The 17,547-nt window shown below is 38.2% G+C and overlaps 1 protein-coding gene across 5 annotated transcripts; it reads right to left on the bottom strand.

Moving 5' to 3' along the window:
• Positions 1-1,276: 1,276 nt before the first annotated feature.
• LOC108146123 lies at positions 1,277-17,197 on the bottom strand. 5 transcript variants are annotated; one of them, XM_017271965.2, is made up of 5 exons: positions 16,944-17,197; positions 4,190-4,847; positions 3,124-3,643; positions 2,725-2,959; positions 1,277-2,242 (listed from the first exon to the last, which is right to left on the bottom strand). In XM_017271965.2, exons 2-5 carry the CDS (start codon positions 4,554-4,556, stop codon positions 2,078-2,080), a joined length of 1,287 nt encoding a protein of 428 aa, XP_017127454.1. In that variant the 5' UTR covers positions 4,557-4,847; positions 16,944-17,197; the 3' UTR covers positions 1,277-2,077. The 5 variants fall into 5 exon arrangements, with proteins under 5 accessions (XP_017127454.1, XP_017127452.1, XP_017127455.1 ...); XM_017271963.2 differs by lacking the exon at positions 16,944-17,197 and adding an exon at positions 8,476-8,674; XM_017271966.2 differs by lacking the exon at positions 16,944-17,197 and adding an exon at positions 8,583-8,669.
• Between the last annotated feature and the right edge of the window lie 350 nt (positions 17,198-17,547).

Below are 17,547 nucleotides of genomic sequence, written 5' to 3'. Positions count from 1 at the left end.
ATGTTAATCTATTTAAAACCCCTTTTATGAGCTAACGTAAAACATGGTTTTTGGATATTAATCCAGCCTTTTTTTGTTTGACTGCTCTTTCTTGTTATAAGTATTTCTAGTTTATAGAATTTGTTCTCTGTGTAAAAGAGCATAGCCAGCCAACCGCCTCTCAGGGCTCTCCATCTGCTGCAGGTTGTGAAAGAATCTCGAAGAGCCACCTGAGATGATTCCATTTGCTGATTTACTTTCGTTGTGATTCGCCGTTAGACTCACTTTGCATCGCGGAAGTTGGAGTTAAAGGAGGAGTCTTAGGAGCCACATACAATGATAATATATAGTAGTAGAGTAACCCCTTACCTTTTGGCCAAGGTCAACGGCACCTAACTGTCGAGCGTGGGTCTGCAGGTTAAACTCTAGGCTCGTTTAATTGCCACCGTTTGCCAAGCGTGTCTGCGTTAAAATACTAATCACTAATTAGTTACTTGGCACTTTAAGCGTTGTGAAAGGCTCATCCGCCTCCCGACCGTTTGACCCTGGGATAACTGCGTCTCTATGGACAATGTCTTAAAATCCATACCCAAGCAAGGGATGCCCTTGTCCATCAAGCGTGACAGCACGCTCCTTTGATCACTTTGACCTACATTACAAGAGATTTTTATTCGCTAACTATTACAACTTAAACCTTAAGACAGCTTTAACTTTATGTAATCCACTTATTCAAAATCCATTTATTAAAAAAAAAACTTTCTATTAACTGTATCATTCCCTGAAATGTTGTTTCCTGTTATGATCCTTTTTTTAACAATTTTGTGATACAAATATTCCAATCTTTGGCGACTAGCACATTAAATACTAAGCTATACAAGTAGTGCTAGGATGTCAAGTAAATATATAATAATTAATCAGAAATAAAATGTTCTCTTACAGTACATTATATTTTCAATATTTTCACCTCTAAGCAAGTCCTCAAAAAATTTTAGAGCTGAATGTTCAATGTACATTAAAATAAAAATGTTGTGATCCCTTTCTAATAGAGAAAAATATAAGGTAGATGGCCTGGTAATGGTAATGGCCTTTGCAATACTCTGAAAGCTACATAAATCTTTCATTTAAAAAAACCATCAAGTGACTTATTTATTTATGTTTTAAATTAATTATTTTTGAGAATCTCCAGCAATTTGAGTACAAAATAAAAATTTAGCTTAAACCATTTTAAAACTTTTATTATAACTCAACAGCAATTACCCTCCAGGAATCCAATGTTCCCATAAAAATCAAATCAATATTTAAGTTTTAGCATAATCATTTTTTATTGTGATTTTTTCCTTCTGGTATATATACCCCGTTTTTCACACATTTTTGTTTCACACATACGCACGCGCATTTCCAACATAATCAGGCATACAATAGAACATTTTATCTGGTGCCAGGGGTTTAATACAATACATCCTATATGTCGATAAGCATACACTATACACACAAAAATTCATACAAACTCAAACAAATCGATTTCGAGAGATTGCTCACTCAAACAAACATAAGCTTTCTGCAAAACATACCATAAATTAATTGTGTGTGTGTGTTTTGATTGTTAAATAAATAAAATAGTTTTCTTAGCTACATTAACAAAATCGTTTCTGTTGCTTATTTTATACATTTTTTTTGTTGTCATTTTTCATGTGTGTTTTTTTTCTTATGGGTTTTTTTGCATATTCATTTTGAAAATTTTATTGCATTTTTTTGGTATTTTTCATATAAGTTGTGAAATTGAAACGGCAAACATTAAAACCTACGCATTTACACAGATAGTTAAATTTTTTTGTGGCTTTTGTTTTTCGTTTTTACACAATTAATTGCTAAGTTTAATTAATTAAACATATGTGTTTTTTGTAGCTGCTAGATTTTGATATTTTTGTGGCATTTTAGTTGCGGTTTTTTTATCGTTTCATTGGGGGGTTAAGTTAAAATACTAATTAAAATCGCGTCGCCTGCCATGATTGTAATGCTCCTCCAGCTTATGGGCGTGGGAGGCGTGTGGGTGTTGGTGGTGGTGGGTGGTGCAGCGATTGCAGTGGGTGGTGCGTGCCTAGTAGCAGCACTTGCTGCGGTTGTTGTTGGCGCCGCTGACCAGCTTGCAGTGCTGCATCTCCGAGCGGCGTGGGCGGTTGGCCTTGGCCTGGAAGTCGCGCACCTTGTTGGCCCGCTTGATGGCACTGCGGCAGAGCTGCTGGTGCTGCTTCTTATTGTTGCTCTGTGGATGGGATAAAGTGGATATATTGATTAGGGATAGGTCAACAAAGCTTAGAATGGTTTTTAAATAAAATTCATTAATTTCTCTTATTCTATTCTACCATTTTTCAATAAGCAATAAGCTCTGACATCCATTTATATTTAGGGAGAATATGAACAAATAAATATTAAATACTGAATAGGATGTGTATTGATTAACAATTAGGAATTAAATTTATTTTTTTTATAAACTTGGAGAGTTATTCTGCACTCACAAAACTAAAGTAAGTAAAGCCAAATATTTAAAAAAATATGACCCATATGAGTCCATAAACTTTATGTAATTTCTTTTTAACACATGGGCTAGATTTAAGGTTATTTGGATTTATAAATATTTAAATAAATATGTTTAAGCATATATATTTTATTCAAATAAATTTTAAAAATCAATAAAAAACCATATTAAAATATATCCCTATAAAGATATAGCCCCTCGATGCCTACCTTCTGGCTCTGACGAGCCAGCGTCTGCTGCTTCAGCTGGGCAGCCGCATGGCGATCGTAGCGAGCGTTGGGCGAACGCTGCTCCTGAAGAACCTGGTGCTGGTCCTGCGGCTCGGCCTCCGGCTCCGGATCCTCCAGCTGCTGCTGCGGCACCTCCGACGACACCCCGAGATCAAGATTTACAAAACTTTCGGTGCCCTCCTGGGTGGACCTAATACTACGATAAACGGACATGCTGCAAGTGAAAAACAAACCACAAATTAGATAGAAAATCATACAATTTAAAAGGGAAAACTATTATTTTGCGTGCGTTTTTGGCTGTAAATTGTGGTTGCTGGATGGGGGAGGGGGCATGGGAGCATGGGGACTCGTATTGTGTGTACTATAAAGATCACCAACCTTGGATGCTCAATCAATAGATTCTCAAATGGTGATGTTTCCATATTGATTGGCCCAATCGAGGTGAAGCATGGTGGCGGTGTTACGTACCAGGACTCCTCCATCAGCACATTAGTACCCTGGCCGAAACCCAGGCCCGCGTTTGAACCTTGACCCTGGCCCTGGTCGCTGCCGCTGGGCGAGGCCACGTACAGCGACTGGCTGAGGTTGTCAGAGTCCGCCGCTCCCTGGGCGGGCACACTTCTGGGCGGGCTGAGGGTACTGATGCTCAGCGGCCGAACGACGCGCGAGCGTTGCAGATAGTTGCGCTGCTGCTGCGGCCGCGGCCCACTGTACAGGGAATGCGAATGCGAGTGCGAGTTGAGGTGCTGCCGGCGGCGCTGGGAGGCGGCCGCTGGGCCATGGCCGCCGGCCGAGGAGCCCGCCGAGGAGGCGGGGGCGCCGCCCCGCGACTGCGACACCTCCACCACGGAGAGCTCCTCCTCGGAGTCGCTGCGCGGCAGGGAGTCGTCCTCCTCGTCTGCAAAGTAAACAGAGGAGAGGTTAGTAAGATGCAATTATTTATTTATTATTCTCTATATGTTTAAACATATCAAAGTGATACGACAAGTATCAAGACCAAAATTTCTTCAAAACCTTATGATTTTAATTGCCTACTTTATTTTCAAAGAATTAAATTATTCACTTGTGATTATTGCAAGATAACACATATATTTTTAATTGTCATTAATTGTTTTTGAATTATTAGATTGTTTAGATTTATACTAATCAAATTTATTTTTAATATATTGATATGTTTTAATATAAGATAATTTAAATTTATAACAATCAAATTTATGTCTTAATGTATTGAAATGTTTATTCTTTTATTGAAAAGAGTTAAATTTATACTCATCATAAAGCGTTTTTTTATTTCTGGAAAACTTAATTGATTTGAAAAGTTATGTCTCTCAATTGGAAACATCATTTAATTTTAAAGGAAATATTTTATAACTTAAACTGCTGTTTGTAATATATAAACTCTTCTATTATTATATATATTTTCAAGCAGTTACTCCCAACTCACCTTCCTTCTCCACGATGTACCATTCGTCCTCGTCGAAGTCCTCGTCGATGGAGTCGCTCGAGGGCGTCAGTAGCTTGGTGATGGCCGGCTGCTTCCGCTGCTGCTGCTGCTGAATGGTCCGCTGCTGCTTGCCACGCCTGTTCTTGCCGCGCTTGCCGTTGGAGGCGCGTACCGCCCCCCGATTATTGCCCGCTACCGAGGGCGTCGAGGAGGTGACCTCAATTACATCGCCCGCCGAGGGATCGCTCGAGGGGTCGGGATTGGAGTTGTGGTTGCTGGGGGCTGTCTGGGCGGGACTGGCGTCTTGGCTAATGGATTCGGATGTTGCTGACGATCCAAAGAGATACGAGGCGAGGCTGCTTAACATTATACGGGGTTAATGCGGCTGATCCGGCGGTAGAAGGCGCTGGCTTTTCTGTTATTGCTTCGCGTTGCGGGTGCTGAGATCAAAGTTGCGCTATATTCCACTCGGATTTTTCGGGCCTAGTTTCACAGTTATAGAGAGACAAATAGTGTGGGAGATTGCTTATGTTGCTGTTGGTTTTGTTCCTTGGATTTGCTTGAACGTTGCTCAGTCTTTTAATTATTTTTTTTGTATTTGTTTTTTGTTTGTACGCTTTTTCCTTGTCTTGTTCTTTAGTTTTTCGTAGCGTAGAAGCTGCAAGCGGAAAATAGAAAGAAAGAGTGGGGAAAAATGTTAGAAATTAGCTTAGCAAATTGTGTGCACATTGCGTAATCAGCAACCCCCCCCATTTCAGTAAGCTGCTTGTTTGCGTGGGCGAACGCGGTTCAATGGGGCGGCTACTTAATTTCATTTAATTACACTTCGCATACTCTGCTAAGTGGTGAGCAGTGGAGTTTTTTACACTGATTATTTATAAAATTCCAAGACACTAATGGTGGGAAAAAATAAATATTTACTTTGTTAAGCGGATTTTAAGGGTCTTGTTAAAAAGTTTTTCATTAAATGCTTAAATTTATGTTTGTGCCAGTAACAAATAAAGCTGTTATTTCATAAACTATTTGTAAAAAAAATAATGAACATTTAAGAGAGTATCAAACATGCGCCATTGAATCTATCCTTGTTTTTCCCAGCAATTAATTTAATTATTTTTGGTTGAATTGCACTTATTTTACTTAATTTAAATGCATGTGAGCTCAAAACACAAAAGATAAGTTTCCTTCTCAATTATTTTTTATTGCCTCACTTCGATGATATTTATTAGATCTTTATGCTATATGCTCAAGCGAAATCAACGCAAATAGGCTTACGAATTCGATTGGAAAAGTGAAATTTTCTCAACGCAAACTAACCAAAGGCGCCAATTACTTTTGATTACATTAATCTATATGCTATCTATAGCACTGTGCTGACAACTGTATAATAGACGGGCCACTGCCATAAAGTATCGCTGCACTGGCCATTAAGTTCCCCAGTTGATAGCCCCCAGTCCCCACAATCCCATCCCATGCGATTCCAACTCGAGCGGTGTGCATGCGCCGAGCTTATGATCGAGGCAATTATATATGGCACACACAATCGTTGAGCGGTTTGCCTGAACACTCTGTGTGTGTGTGTACTGCATATATGCAATTTGAATCGGGCTCACGTCATGACAATAGGAAAATTTGTACTCAAACTATAACCGTACATATCTCTCCAAATGATGAACCAAATCGGTGGTGCACTCGGAAAAATATATCTCTTTTGGTGTCAATTAAAATGATTTGACGAATATTGAGAAAACTATGATTGCAATGACTCTTCAAAATACATGCTCACATTTGCTTTAGATTTGGAAAAATTTCATAAAAAACTGTTTTTATTTTAGATTAGATTCTAACTTAATCTTTAAACTTTAGTTTTCTCTTTTTTTAACAAATATGGTATATTTAACAACTTAAAATGATTTATTGGAAAACTTGCGATGTGAAAAGCTAAAAATAACAAATAAGAAACCATAATTGTGGTTTTCTATACTGCCTAATAAAGATTATATATTAAAATCTGAGAATTCTTTTCTCAAAATATACTTTTCCTTGTGCATTTTCCCAGTTTTTCCCTGATTATCGCATCGTCATAAAGATGCCAGCAGCTCGACTGGCATATTTTTGTCGATCAAACAGCGCACGGAAAACGAAAAACGGAAAACTCAAAAGCAAAAGCAGTGGAAATGGAGCTTTAGTTTGAGCTGGACTTGCAGAGACAATTGCCGGGGCAATTTGCAATTTGACCGCAAAACAAAAACGTGAAAAGCCACAGAAACTAACAAAGTGAAATCTCCTGCAGCAGAGACACAAAAAGCGTACGAAATTTGGGTTTGATGAGGCAGTCCGAGTCGAAATGTCAGCGAAAGTTTGACAATCAAATTTGATGGGGGGCCATTGACTTGGGCAGCTGAAATAAATTCTGATAATTGCCTGGAGATGGTAATGAACAGTAAGCAGAGATGCAGGAAAGGACTGCCATTGTAATTGGCATAGGAATAAAGTGGGCATTTTCATAGAGACAGCTTGTTGGTTGACCTCAAAATGCCTTGCCATATTTTTGCACATTGAAGAGAGTGCATATATCTAACCGAAAATAGAGGCAAAATATTTTGCAGTCGAAATGAACTGCATTGCACAACAGCGATTGCTGCGTTTACGGGTCCGAGCAGGCATTTTATAAATAAACACGTATGGGGGACCGATCGAGGGCTCATACTTTTATGGCCGACAGCTTACAGCACCCTAGATAACCCGCCCGAATGGTTGGTCATGGACCCCGAGATATAAAGTCTATTTTGTTTGAGCTGCAGTCAATTCGTTTTCACTTTTGTCACATCTGCAGCCAAATAATGGTGACCTTGGAATGTTTGCATATATAGAACATTATATATTCTATTCTTCATTATATATTCTAGACAGGCTGCATTGGTAGATACCATATCATAGCGTTTATTTTAGCTCACAATTTTGTTTGTTTTGCTTTGGCACTGACCTTGATCGCTAATTGATTATATAAGTCTAGACTAGATATTGAGGAAATCGCTAGTCACACAATGTTTTGGCATTGTTTGCTATCGAAGTCAACAAACTTCTCCACCGATGATGGAATAAGTTTGGCTGTTTATCAGCCTAGCAATGTAGAATTCGCCAACTCACTTGAGGAGCGATAAGCCGCACCCCAGACGATTTCGCTAGACAGCGTCAACTATGCTAATAATTTCTATTTGTATACTATTGTTTACTATATAGTCTAGCTTTGACTGGCGTGTGCAGCAAACGAGCAAACGAGCCGACAGTCGAAAGTTCAAGCTTTGTTCAATTGATTGTTCCATATAGTTTACCAGATAGTGGGGATAATATAGTGAACGAAGGGGGAGAAGGCTTTGAAATGGGGCTGGGCTAATGAACTTGAACTAATTTAGTTGAGCTGACAGCTGCAGTGATCAGAGAATGGAAAAAGTACAAAAGCAAAGATTTATGGGGCAGAAGAGGGGCTCTTACTGAACTGGAATATCTGGACTATAAAGACTAAAAATCTCTCACCGATTTATTTATACGGCCACAAGTATTTCAAACAAAGAACCATATCCAAAGCTTTCTACTTAAGTGCAAACCAATAGCCAATCTATATAAAAAACACATACAGACTGGTATCTTCTATATATGTGGGCATATATTCATATCAGTCAAATTGTATCTGATTAGCTTTAAGCTTTGGGCCAGTCAAAGTGCAAATGTTCCTTTGTTTTGAAGGAATTTCGTGTTTTTGTGTTTTGTTCCTTTTTTTTGTTTGTTACTTTTGTTTGGGAAAACAAAAAAAAAACTCGTAAGCGAAGTGGGGCTATAGAATTTTCTCTTTATGGCATAATGCGGAATTATGCAAGCTAGAGCCAAATGACGTCAGTGGCGACCTTGGCAGTGCCTGAATTCTGCCAATTATAGGCACTAATTGGCAGCACAATTGGAAATATATACCCGTGTATCGATGGCCTGATGCTCACCTTATGGATGTGGAAAAGTGCACCGAGAAGACACACGTATATGGTTCACTAAAATCACGTCAATTCAGCAGATACACAGGGTAAATGTAAATGTAAATGGATTTGGATTTGGATGCCACTGCAGCAGACGGTACAGCCTAGTCGACACTCGATTGCCAACTGAATCGACGGAAGCGCATTTGAATTTCAAAAGCGGACGCAAGAACAAAAGCTACACTGCGATACTTTGGCTGTAGCTGTATCTGTATCTGTATCTGCGAGTACCTGTATCTGAGTATCTCATTGTGTGCGTACCTGTTGTATTTCTGTGTGTTCTGTTTTAGCTGCAGTTTTTACTCTATTATTTTTTTTGGGCTGCTATATAGTATATCTCACTTTTCACACTTCTCTTGTTCATTTACCCAATTCTCTTCGAGGGTAATTTTCACTTTTCTTCTGCTGCACTCGAGTTGCGGTGCTGCTGTTGTGTCTGCTTTAAACTATTAAAGTCGAATGACAACAGCGATCGCTGTTTGGTCTGAAAAAGTATCTCAGTTTTTGATTTCTTCCAAGAGAGAGAGAGAGAGCGGAAAATCACGCTCACGAGCGTATCTAAGCCCATAATTATGTATTTTTTTAAAACGCAAAAAGCCACGATCGCAGCCGTCAACAAAAGCCAGCGCCAAAATTATGCTCCAACCAGCTGAGCAGCGTTCAACAAAAAGAGAGCCCGATCATCATACGTGTTGTTCGTGATTTTTGTTTACCAACAAAACGATCGCTGCTCTCGCGCTCTCTCTTTAAATAGTATTACTAATGTTTTCGCTCTCCGATCAGCTGCTCTGACGTTAGCGCATTGACACACTTTCCCGGCCCCTCCACCGTCCCGCCACCGTCCGCCAAACTGTATCTGTTAGATACTTTTCTATAGCCGCCAGACCAAGTGGCTCTTCGCTGCCAACTGGTCACGGGCCGCCCGAGTGACTAAGCTGCGCGGATAGTGTGTACACTTCAAGTAAAATATGCCATTTTTATTAGCTAGTAACAAAATATAATAAATATCAAAAGTAGTTATATAGACACTATCAGAGGAGGAGAATAAAAAGAGACTGCTACCCAAACAATAATCAAGGGATGTAGCATTCATTTCTGATTTACTTAAAGAAAATATTTAAAACTTGTTCGCTTGAATTATGATATTATCAAAAGATTGATATTCAAGAAAAAATTTCATATTTTATTATTTATAAATGTCCACGAACAGTGGAGTAGAATAAAGATTAAGTCGAAAATCAAATGATTTTACATTTACTATTGATTTACTTTAAATAAGTACATAAATTACTTTAATTATGATAATCAAAAGATTTAATACTGAATAGGTATTTTAATTTTAGAATACATAGCGCAAGAAAATATTTTATAATAATATTACATATTAATAATAATTGTTTATATTAATACAACCTTTAATATTGTCTAATAAATACCCAATCTGAAAATTGACTTCGCTTAAAACGAAATAATAAAACGATTCAAAAACATTTCAAGGCCATTGTAAGATAATAAATAGTTTATTACTATTTTTGTTGTGACATTCTTACTTATTTACTATAAGTGTAACGTAATCTTTGATTTCTTTAATCTTTACCACGTTTTCAAGGCTACTGAGTCAAAATCAATGAATAATATGATAAGCTGTGAGCCCTTGTAGTTGAACGTTTGAATGATTGAATTAGTCAAATAAAAAAAAGAAAATCCATTTGTTTAAGTGCATGGGTGTGGGATTCTCGCACGGGTGAAGTAGTTGGCAGCTGGCAGCTCCAAAGTTCACGCTGAAATACAGTTTCTCTGCTTAATAATTTCAAATGTTTAATGCCGAGTCACGGCTGAGGCAACGGCAGCCAAGCAATAAGTTGTCGAACATTCGGAACGCATAAAAATGCTAATGAAATGCTGAGAACTATTTGCAAACTGTCATTCTCAGCCAAACGAAGAATACTCGAGCCATTCAAATAAGTTCTGACTTAGTTTCCTTGCCAGTTTGGCATTATGCAATTCGAAATCAATTCAAATAATAATCTTCAAGTGTCGGCTACTGTTTGTTCGGATATAAGATAAAAACGAATGAGCTCATATATATTTATCTTTATTGTGTCTCTTGGATTCAATTTTGAAGTAATAAAATTATTATAATTATTATTTAGATAATTATAATCATAATTATATTTTGCTTCCGATAGTTAAGAACCAATATTTATTTACTTATTATTTTATTTATTTAATTTTTAAGCAACGCAATATATCTACTTTTTATATATACCATTAAAATATAAATTGTTCATTACTTTGGCTTATTGATTTACCACAAATGTATTTATTTGTTTTTTGTTTATGACTTAAGAATATTTTTTTGGAATAATTTAATTGAGCTTTTTTTAATTATCTGAGACCGCTACTTGTGCACACCCGAAATTGAATCTCGTTCGGCACGCCACCCATTAAATAATTTCATTTCGTTTTAGATAATGGGCAACAACACACAAGTGCATGTTTGATACATATTCCTGGCAAAAGCACAACCTCTCGGCCAGGTTCAAGGTTGTTTAGCCATTAGCACAGCGTTCTGTTGTGGTTCTCTATATATTTTTAGATATTCTATCATGCAACAGCTGACAGCGACAAGTTGTAGCTTTTGCAGAGAGGAAAGTGGCTCACGGCGGCGACAACTACAAAGCCACCAACTACAGGTGCCAGAAAGCAGCAAAAAGATCGCCGGATTTAGCCAGATATATATTTCCAAATATATAGGAAAATTTATGTGTGCTTATGGCCACTATACCGACACAAAATCTTGTGATTTTTCCCCTCACACCATTGGCCAACCCAAAGTTTTTTATTTTATAATTAATCTCAGTCTGCACGCGTTTTGTTTATGTTAACAAAAAAAAGTGTAGAAAAAACATGATAAAGAAAACAAAATTCCCCTACTTTTGCGTAGAGGTAAACAAAATTGGCGTCATCGGGAAGACGCCAACGAAATAGAAAACAAAATAGAAAACTATTTGCGCGCGGCAGCACTTTAAACTCAAATAAACAAGCCCCAGCAAAAGAGAAATGCTTTATCTAATCGCTTGATGTTTATGTTTATGCTAGCTGCCACATCTTCTGTCTCAAAATGATTACAACAAATGTTGGCGTTTTACATCCAAACAAACGAGCAAAGCGGCCAGCATCAAAGGCAGTGTGGAGTGTGGAGTGAACCATGGCCAAACCTAAGTGAACTCAACTGTTCCGAGCATTTCTTTCTGGGTTATTGCGCACAAACTCCGCCAGCTCGGACCATATAGTATATAACCCACTCTGTATAACCCCCTCTATAAGCATAGCTTGGAGATATTGCGCAGTTCGAGACTTCGAATCGCTGTGACATAAAGGCAAATGACAAACGCCAACGCATCGACAGAAGCTAAATGCGACATCAAGTGAAGCCACTTTTTATTCGCTTTATGTTTTCATTTGGATGGCCAAACATTTGTGGAAAACGCGTATGCATATGAATGCTTTTTAGCTGTAGTAAGTGGAATTTAAGCTGCATTGTAATGGATACCATGTGCGGTAGAACAATATGATCATGGGGTACTTAGAAAATACATAATTATTAGTTTGTACTCGTTTTGCAGTACTAAAGTGCTTTGAATACTTTATGAGCCATATAAAATCCTAAATTTAGTGCTTATATTGCCTCACATTTGTTGCATGAGTGCGTTAAAGTTTTTTTGGTAACTAATTGAATATTTATATATTTTACTTTTAAAATCCTTTTTTGTAATCATAAATGTTATGTCTAAATAAATAAATAAGAAACAATTGTTGGCAACTAAACATTTTAATTTAATAAACAATTATAATAAATAATTCTTTATGTTTGACAAAACCGCATTCTTTATCAACATGGCGCAATGTATATATTTAGCCATAACTAGAAAGCCCATAAAGACCCCCAGTAAAGCTCCTCGAAAAATGACGCAAACGATTCTTTGATGTCACAGCGACCTGCACACACACCCTCACCCTCACCCTCACCCACATCCCACATCCCACTCAAACAAAGAGACACTTGTGGGGTTCCACTGTACCAATACCTCTGCGAATCGAGGTTTATTGTGTGTAGTGGCTGCTTATCAAACGATCGATGATAAATGTGGGACTGCAGGTTTCTCTGTCAGCACATATATAATTTCAAGTTCGCGTACCTTGCTGCACTTTGGCTGTACATATTAATGGCATTTAGATGAGCTTTTTATTATATTCGTATATATATAATGGGATGTTTTATAACGCGTAATTTAATTAGTACGTGAGGCGCAGTTGTTCGCATTCCATGTGTCTCTTCTTAGGCAAATCCGCTGGGCACGACGCATATTTTTTATCACTTTGTTTATCATTATCAGTACTAGGTCCAGCTGCCGCATATAGAATATTGGGTCAACGCCGCCTGTGGCCCCAATCTCTAGTAAACAATCAATCAATCTATTATTCGATTTACGCGCCCTTCTGGCGGATTACATCAGGCGCTCCACTGGCGACTCGGAAGTGACTAGACTCAACGCAATCATCGTGACTTAAAACATAGCTAAAGTCGCAATGAAATAATCTAGCCCTTAGCAATTTTATAAATGAACTGATGATAATGGGATTTAAAAGCAAACACCCAATTTTAAACTAATATAGACAGTTTATATTTATTTTTTTTATGTTAAAAAACAAAGGTCTAACAGAAGTCTTTAAAAATTGAAAGCATTGAAAACGGATGCCTCGAAGTTAAAAATCAAATCAAAATAAAAATTAACGTGAAACTTCTTTTAAGTACTGTTTATTAAAATAAATTGATAAGGCAAGTACCTTTAAAGAACAATAATAAAAATGCTTTGGATATATTAGGTTATTGTTTGTAATAAGAAACAATTGTAATTTTCTCTTAGCTTATAAATTTATTATACTTTTGTCTGATTAGTTCTGCATATAAAAACCTAATGCAGATTTATAGTGTTCTTTTTATTCTCACTACCCTCATGTATCCTTATTTAGCCAATCCCACAGTTCTTCATAATCTAAGTTATTTTTGACCCCATTGTGGAAGAAAGTTCCCTAGCCATCCTGCATAAATATAGAGCTCAAAGTGCCTCTATTAAAGCGCCGCAATGGTGTTTGAACGTCGCCAATTAAAAGGAAGATTTATGGGCAAATATAAATCGACCGCCCGCCACCCCTTGCAGAAACCCCCTCTTTTTTTGCCCCCGCTGGGCTTAAAATAGTTCTGACCGCAGTTGGTTACTGTTACCGTTACTGTTACTGACTTTCCCCTACTTTCAATGCAGAGAAAAAAGGAGAAGACTCTCTCTCTCTCTACGCTCATTCAGATTTTGTTTACAAACAAATTTGTTTGACCTGCGCAGTCGAGGGCATTTTCCATTTTCCCCAATGATTACCTAGCAACCTTCACAGGCCCTATCGAATGTTTTGCTTATGCTCCCCGCTGCAATTATGTGTATATATATATTACGTGGTATATATACATATATATAGAAAGTAACGACTTCCGCATTTAGGGAAATGTAGGCCCAGCGAAACTTTTTCGCAGCCTCTCGTTCCGCAGCATTTTTGGGGGTCACCTTAGCTATTTTTAGGGGTTTGAGAGGGTGGCCCGTGCCTAGTTTAGAGAGCTTTAGCCCCCACAAAACATACATGGGTACACGGGTTAAGCTGCAAATCGATGAAAAAGGCCCATAGCTGCAAATCAACGCCAGTGGAAAACGAACACGTCAGCTACCCCAAAAAGCAGCGGTAAGGGATTTGGGAGGAACTGCGCAGTGTGCAGTAACTGGTAGGCCCAGTACTACGTACTACCACCTGGAAGCGCCACCCCGTAGTCCCCACCCTTCCAAAATTCCTCCCCTATATATGCCTCGCTGCAGCTGCATTTATTTCAGAATTATGACATAATTTTTGACATTTTGATGCGCAGTCAAGAACCTCAGAAGGCAAAAAAAACTTACATAACTCGTCATTACACTATACAACTTGAACTTGACTCTGGTCTTTGTTTTTGTCTTTGTTGTTGTCATTGTCGTTCGCTTTGTTTTTTTTTCCTTTCTTGGCTTAACTGCAAACAGGTTTTTCCCACACCGAATTTCACTTTCTTCGCTGCCATAAATCAGGACCTGCCAGGAGCCCAATACAGTAACCCAAAACCGAGACAAGAGCATATCAAGTGTTCTCGGTTTTTGTGTTTTTGTTTGGATATCTTTCGGGTAGACACATGCGTAATTACAGTTACGGCATGTCGGGTGACTAACTTTCTAATTATAGACGGGTATAATCGGACCCGGATAGAGGGTCCGTCCGCAATGCGTGCCATTTAGGGATTAGCCATTAGCCATCTGCCTTCTTGGCTACCTGGTAGCTGGGTTTTCTGTATCTGGGTTTTGCTTTCCGTACCCAGACAAACTGCAGCGTCAGTTGGCAGAGGCGACAAACACTATTCCGTTCTAATTAAACCCGCTAATGCCGTCTAACGATGACTTAATTGCCTTCATTCCCTACTCAGATCGGCTTGGTCGAGTGAAAAAGCGTCTAAAAGGTGGTCAGCGCCTTAAAAGGCCAAGACTAGTTCAAAAATAGCTTACAAAGGAATTGACACTGATACAGGGAGAAAAAAAATCATTAAAATGGGTCGATGATATCTTGTTTTCATATAAAACAAAAGCACACAAAGAAAAAATAGAGGAAAACATGAGTCTACAAATTAGTCCATACATTTTTAATTTTGTTCCATATCATATAAGTTGTTTTAAAATTATATCTGAAGGGAAGTAGCAATTTATTTTTATAAATTAATAATTTTTAAAATTTATTTTGCTTTATTAATATTTTGCGCTTCCTTAATATTTTCTATTGAGATAATATACTTTTAATCTTTATGTTTTGTTTCTAATAATTGTAGTTCTTATTCATTTTGTAACGTTAGATACTTTGTCTCCTATTGAATTTATTTTAAAATTATTTTAACACCCTAAATTTGTGCTGTGTGCAAATGTTGGACTTTCTGTGACTACGGTTACCCTTTTGGCCAATTAAGGCGGCCAGATTCGTTGGCCGCGATCGGGCCAGCCAACTGACTATATCTGGCAGATACACACTCGTATTTTGAGGAGCTGCAGCATCATCAGCTGTTCGCTGTTTATGTTGTTGTCTGTGGCTGTTGTTTTTCAATTTTTCTTTCGTTACCACAGCCAGACACACAGACAAACAACTGGCCAGACTTGATTTATCATCCGGGACCATTCTGCCCCTCCGTTTTTCGACCTGGACCCTCCGTTTCGATCCAGCACCTTCGGTTCCCCGGTTCCTCAATTCCTCGGTTCCTCAGCTCGAATAATGGACAATGGACAATGGCAAACTGCAAGACCTGTTCTGCACATTTGCCGCATGATTCACTTTGGGTTTTCGGGCCTGCATTTGTGGCTGTTGGAGTTGCCTAGCCGAAGGTTTCTCTCCCAAAATGCCCCCTATTTTCGTTTGTCTTTGAAAGAGTCTTAAAAACACATCAGCGCAAATGCATTATTTTTCTTTTTGTTGGCAGGCAGCCAGCTATATTTTTTGGCCATTGAAGTGCTCAGCTGTAGTTGAGGAAATTATAGCAAGGCTAATTAAGATGTTAATCAGCGAAACATTCATTGCACTTGCCATCGCCAGATGACACTCCATGAACACATTGTCATAAAGTTTGCACAAAATAAAACTCGATCGTGGGGCACAGTGCAGCAGCTAAATGAGCCTAAACACGCAGAGAAAGTTCGCTAAACTGTGATACAATATTGACTTTTATCTAAATCTTATTTGTTACAAAGGGTTAAATAAATGGATCTATTAAAACTTGTGGCGAGAAAAGATATATTTGTTTTCTGTATTATTAAATGAATTTAAATTAATATATATGGTAAAAATGAAGAATAATGTTTTATTAATTTTTGTAACTCAAGTACAACAAAATTAAGTTTAAAATATTTAAAAAAAAATATATTTTTTAAGACTATGTCATCTTGTCTAATTACGATCTATCCCTTTTTAAATCTTTAATAGATATTTTAAAAACCTAAGCCCTTAAGATTTCATAATAGTGTTTACTATATCAAGAAAATGCATTGCAAATGCATTCTGCCAATTCGATTTTATCCATTAAAAAGATAAACATTTGAGTGAAAAATCCCTATTTTTTCGCAGTGTCCTCAGCTGGCAAATGCCAGAGATCTGAGATGTGGCACGGCTGTGATAACGATCGCTACAAATGCTGAAAACGTGATGCAAGTCAAATTTATGGCTATTAGATGCCCAGAATGGAAATCCCCTAACAAGAAACTCGGCCGATTTGCAGCCCGAATACAAAAACGAATACGATATATTGGTGGGGGGAAAAACTGTGTGGAGCAGGAAAACTCGGCCTGGCCGAAACCGAGGAAAACTCACACAGTCGCAAAAGTGTGAACTCTTTGGATGCAAAGGTGCAATCAGAACGTTTTTGTTCCTGCCTTTTTGTTGTGTGCATTTTTTTTTTGTGTATGTATCGCTTGGCTGCACTTGAGATGTGTGTACATGTAAATCGACTTGCAGCTAAACTTTGAGAAACATATCCGAGAATGTGTACACATTGTGAGTGAGGGTCCTTTCCTTAAAGGACTTCCGCCTAAGTTTTTTTTTTTGGGGGTTAAAACTGCACTTACTTGCTGCCCGGAGTTTATTGATCGATCGATGATGGATACGGAATCACCTCTCCTCTGATTTCTATTCTCTGCAATGTTTTTCACCAGCAAGGCTTTTCACACAATTTTCGAAATGTTTTTAATTGTGATTATTGTTTTTTATTGTGCTGATGACTTCCGTTTTTTTTTTTTTGAGAACTGAGAGGGGGTGAGAAGTGCGGAAAGCAGCGCTACAGGAACTCCGTGACGTATGCTAGCAACGACGACGACTGACGAGCGAATGATGGCAGAAGGTTTACAAACTGGCCAACAAAGCTGGTTGTCAGTGTCTGTGTCTCTGTTTTCAAGATGGTATTGGTTGCGGCACTGCTGTATTGGTGGCTCTACAGCTGAGCCCGACACACTTACCCTGTTTCTGCTTCTCCGTCGAGGTTTCCGCTGCTGCGCATGTGCAAGAGAGGTTTTTCTAGATACCCTATCCAAAGTACCCCACAGATGACCACGCCATAGGTAGTGCTGCAAACAAAAAAAAATAAATACCAGTTAACATATGACGTGCTTATAAAATCTCTGGAATCTTAAATGACAAATATATACCTTCTACAACATGTAACTTTAGCCAATT

The sequence above is a fragment of the Drosophila elegans genome, unplaced genomic scaffold, assembly GCF_018152505.1.
Source record: "Drosophila elegans isolate 14027-0461.03 unplaced genomic scaffold, ASM1815250v1 contig_208, whole genome shotgun sequence".
NCBI classification, from domain to species: domain Eukaryota; kingdom Metazoa; phylum Arthropoda; class Insecta; order Diptera; family Drosophilidae; genus Drosophila; species Drosophila elegans.
This window is presented reverse-complemented; position numbering and strand designations above follow the sequence as displayed.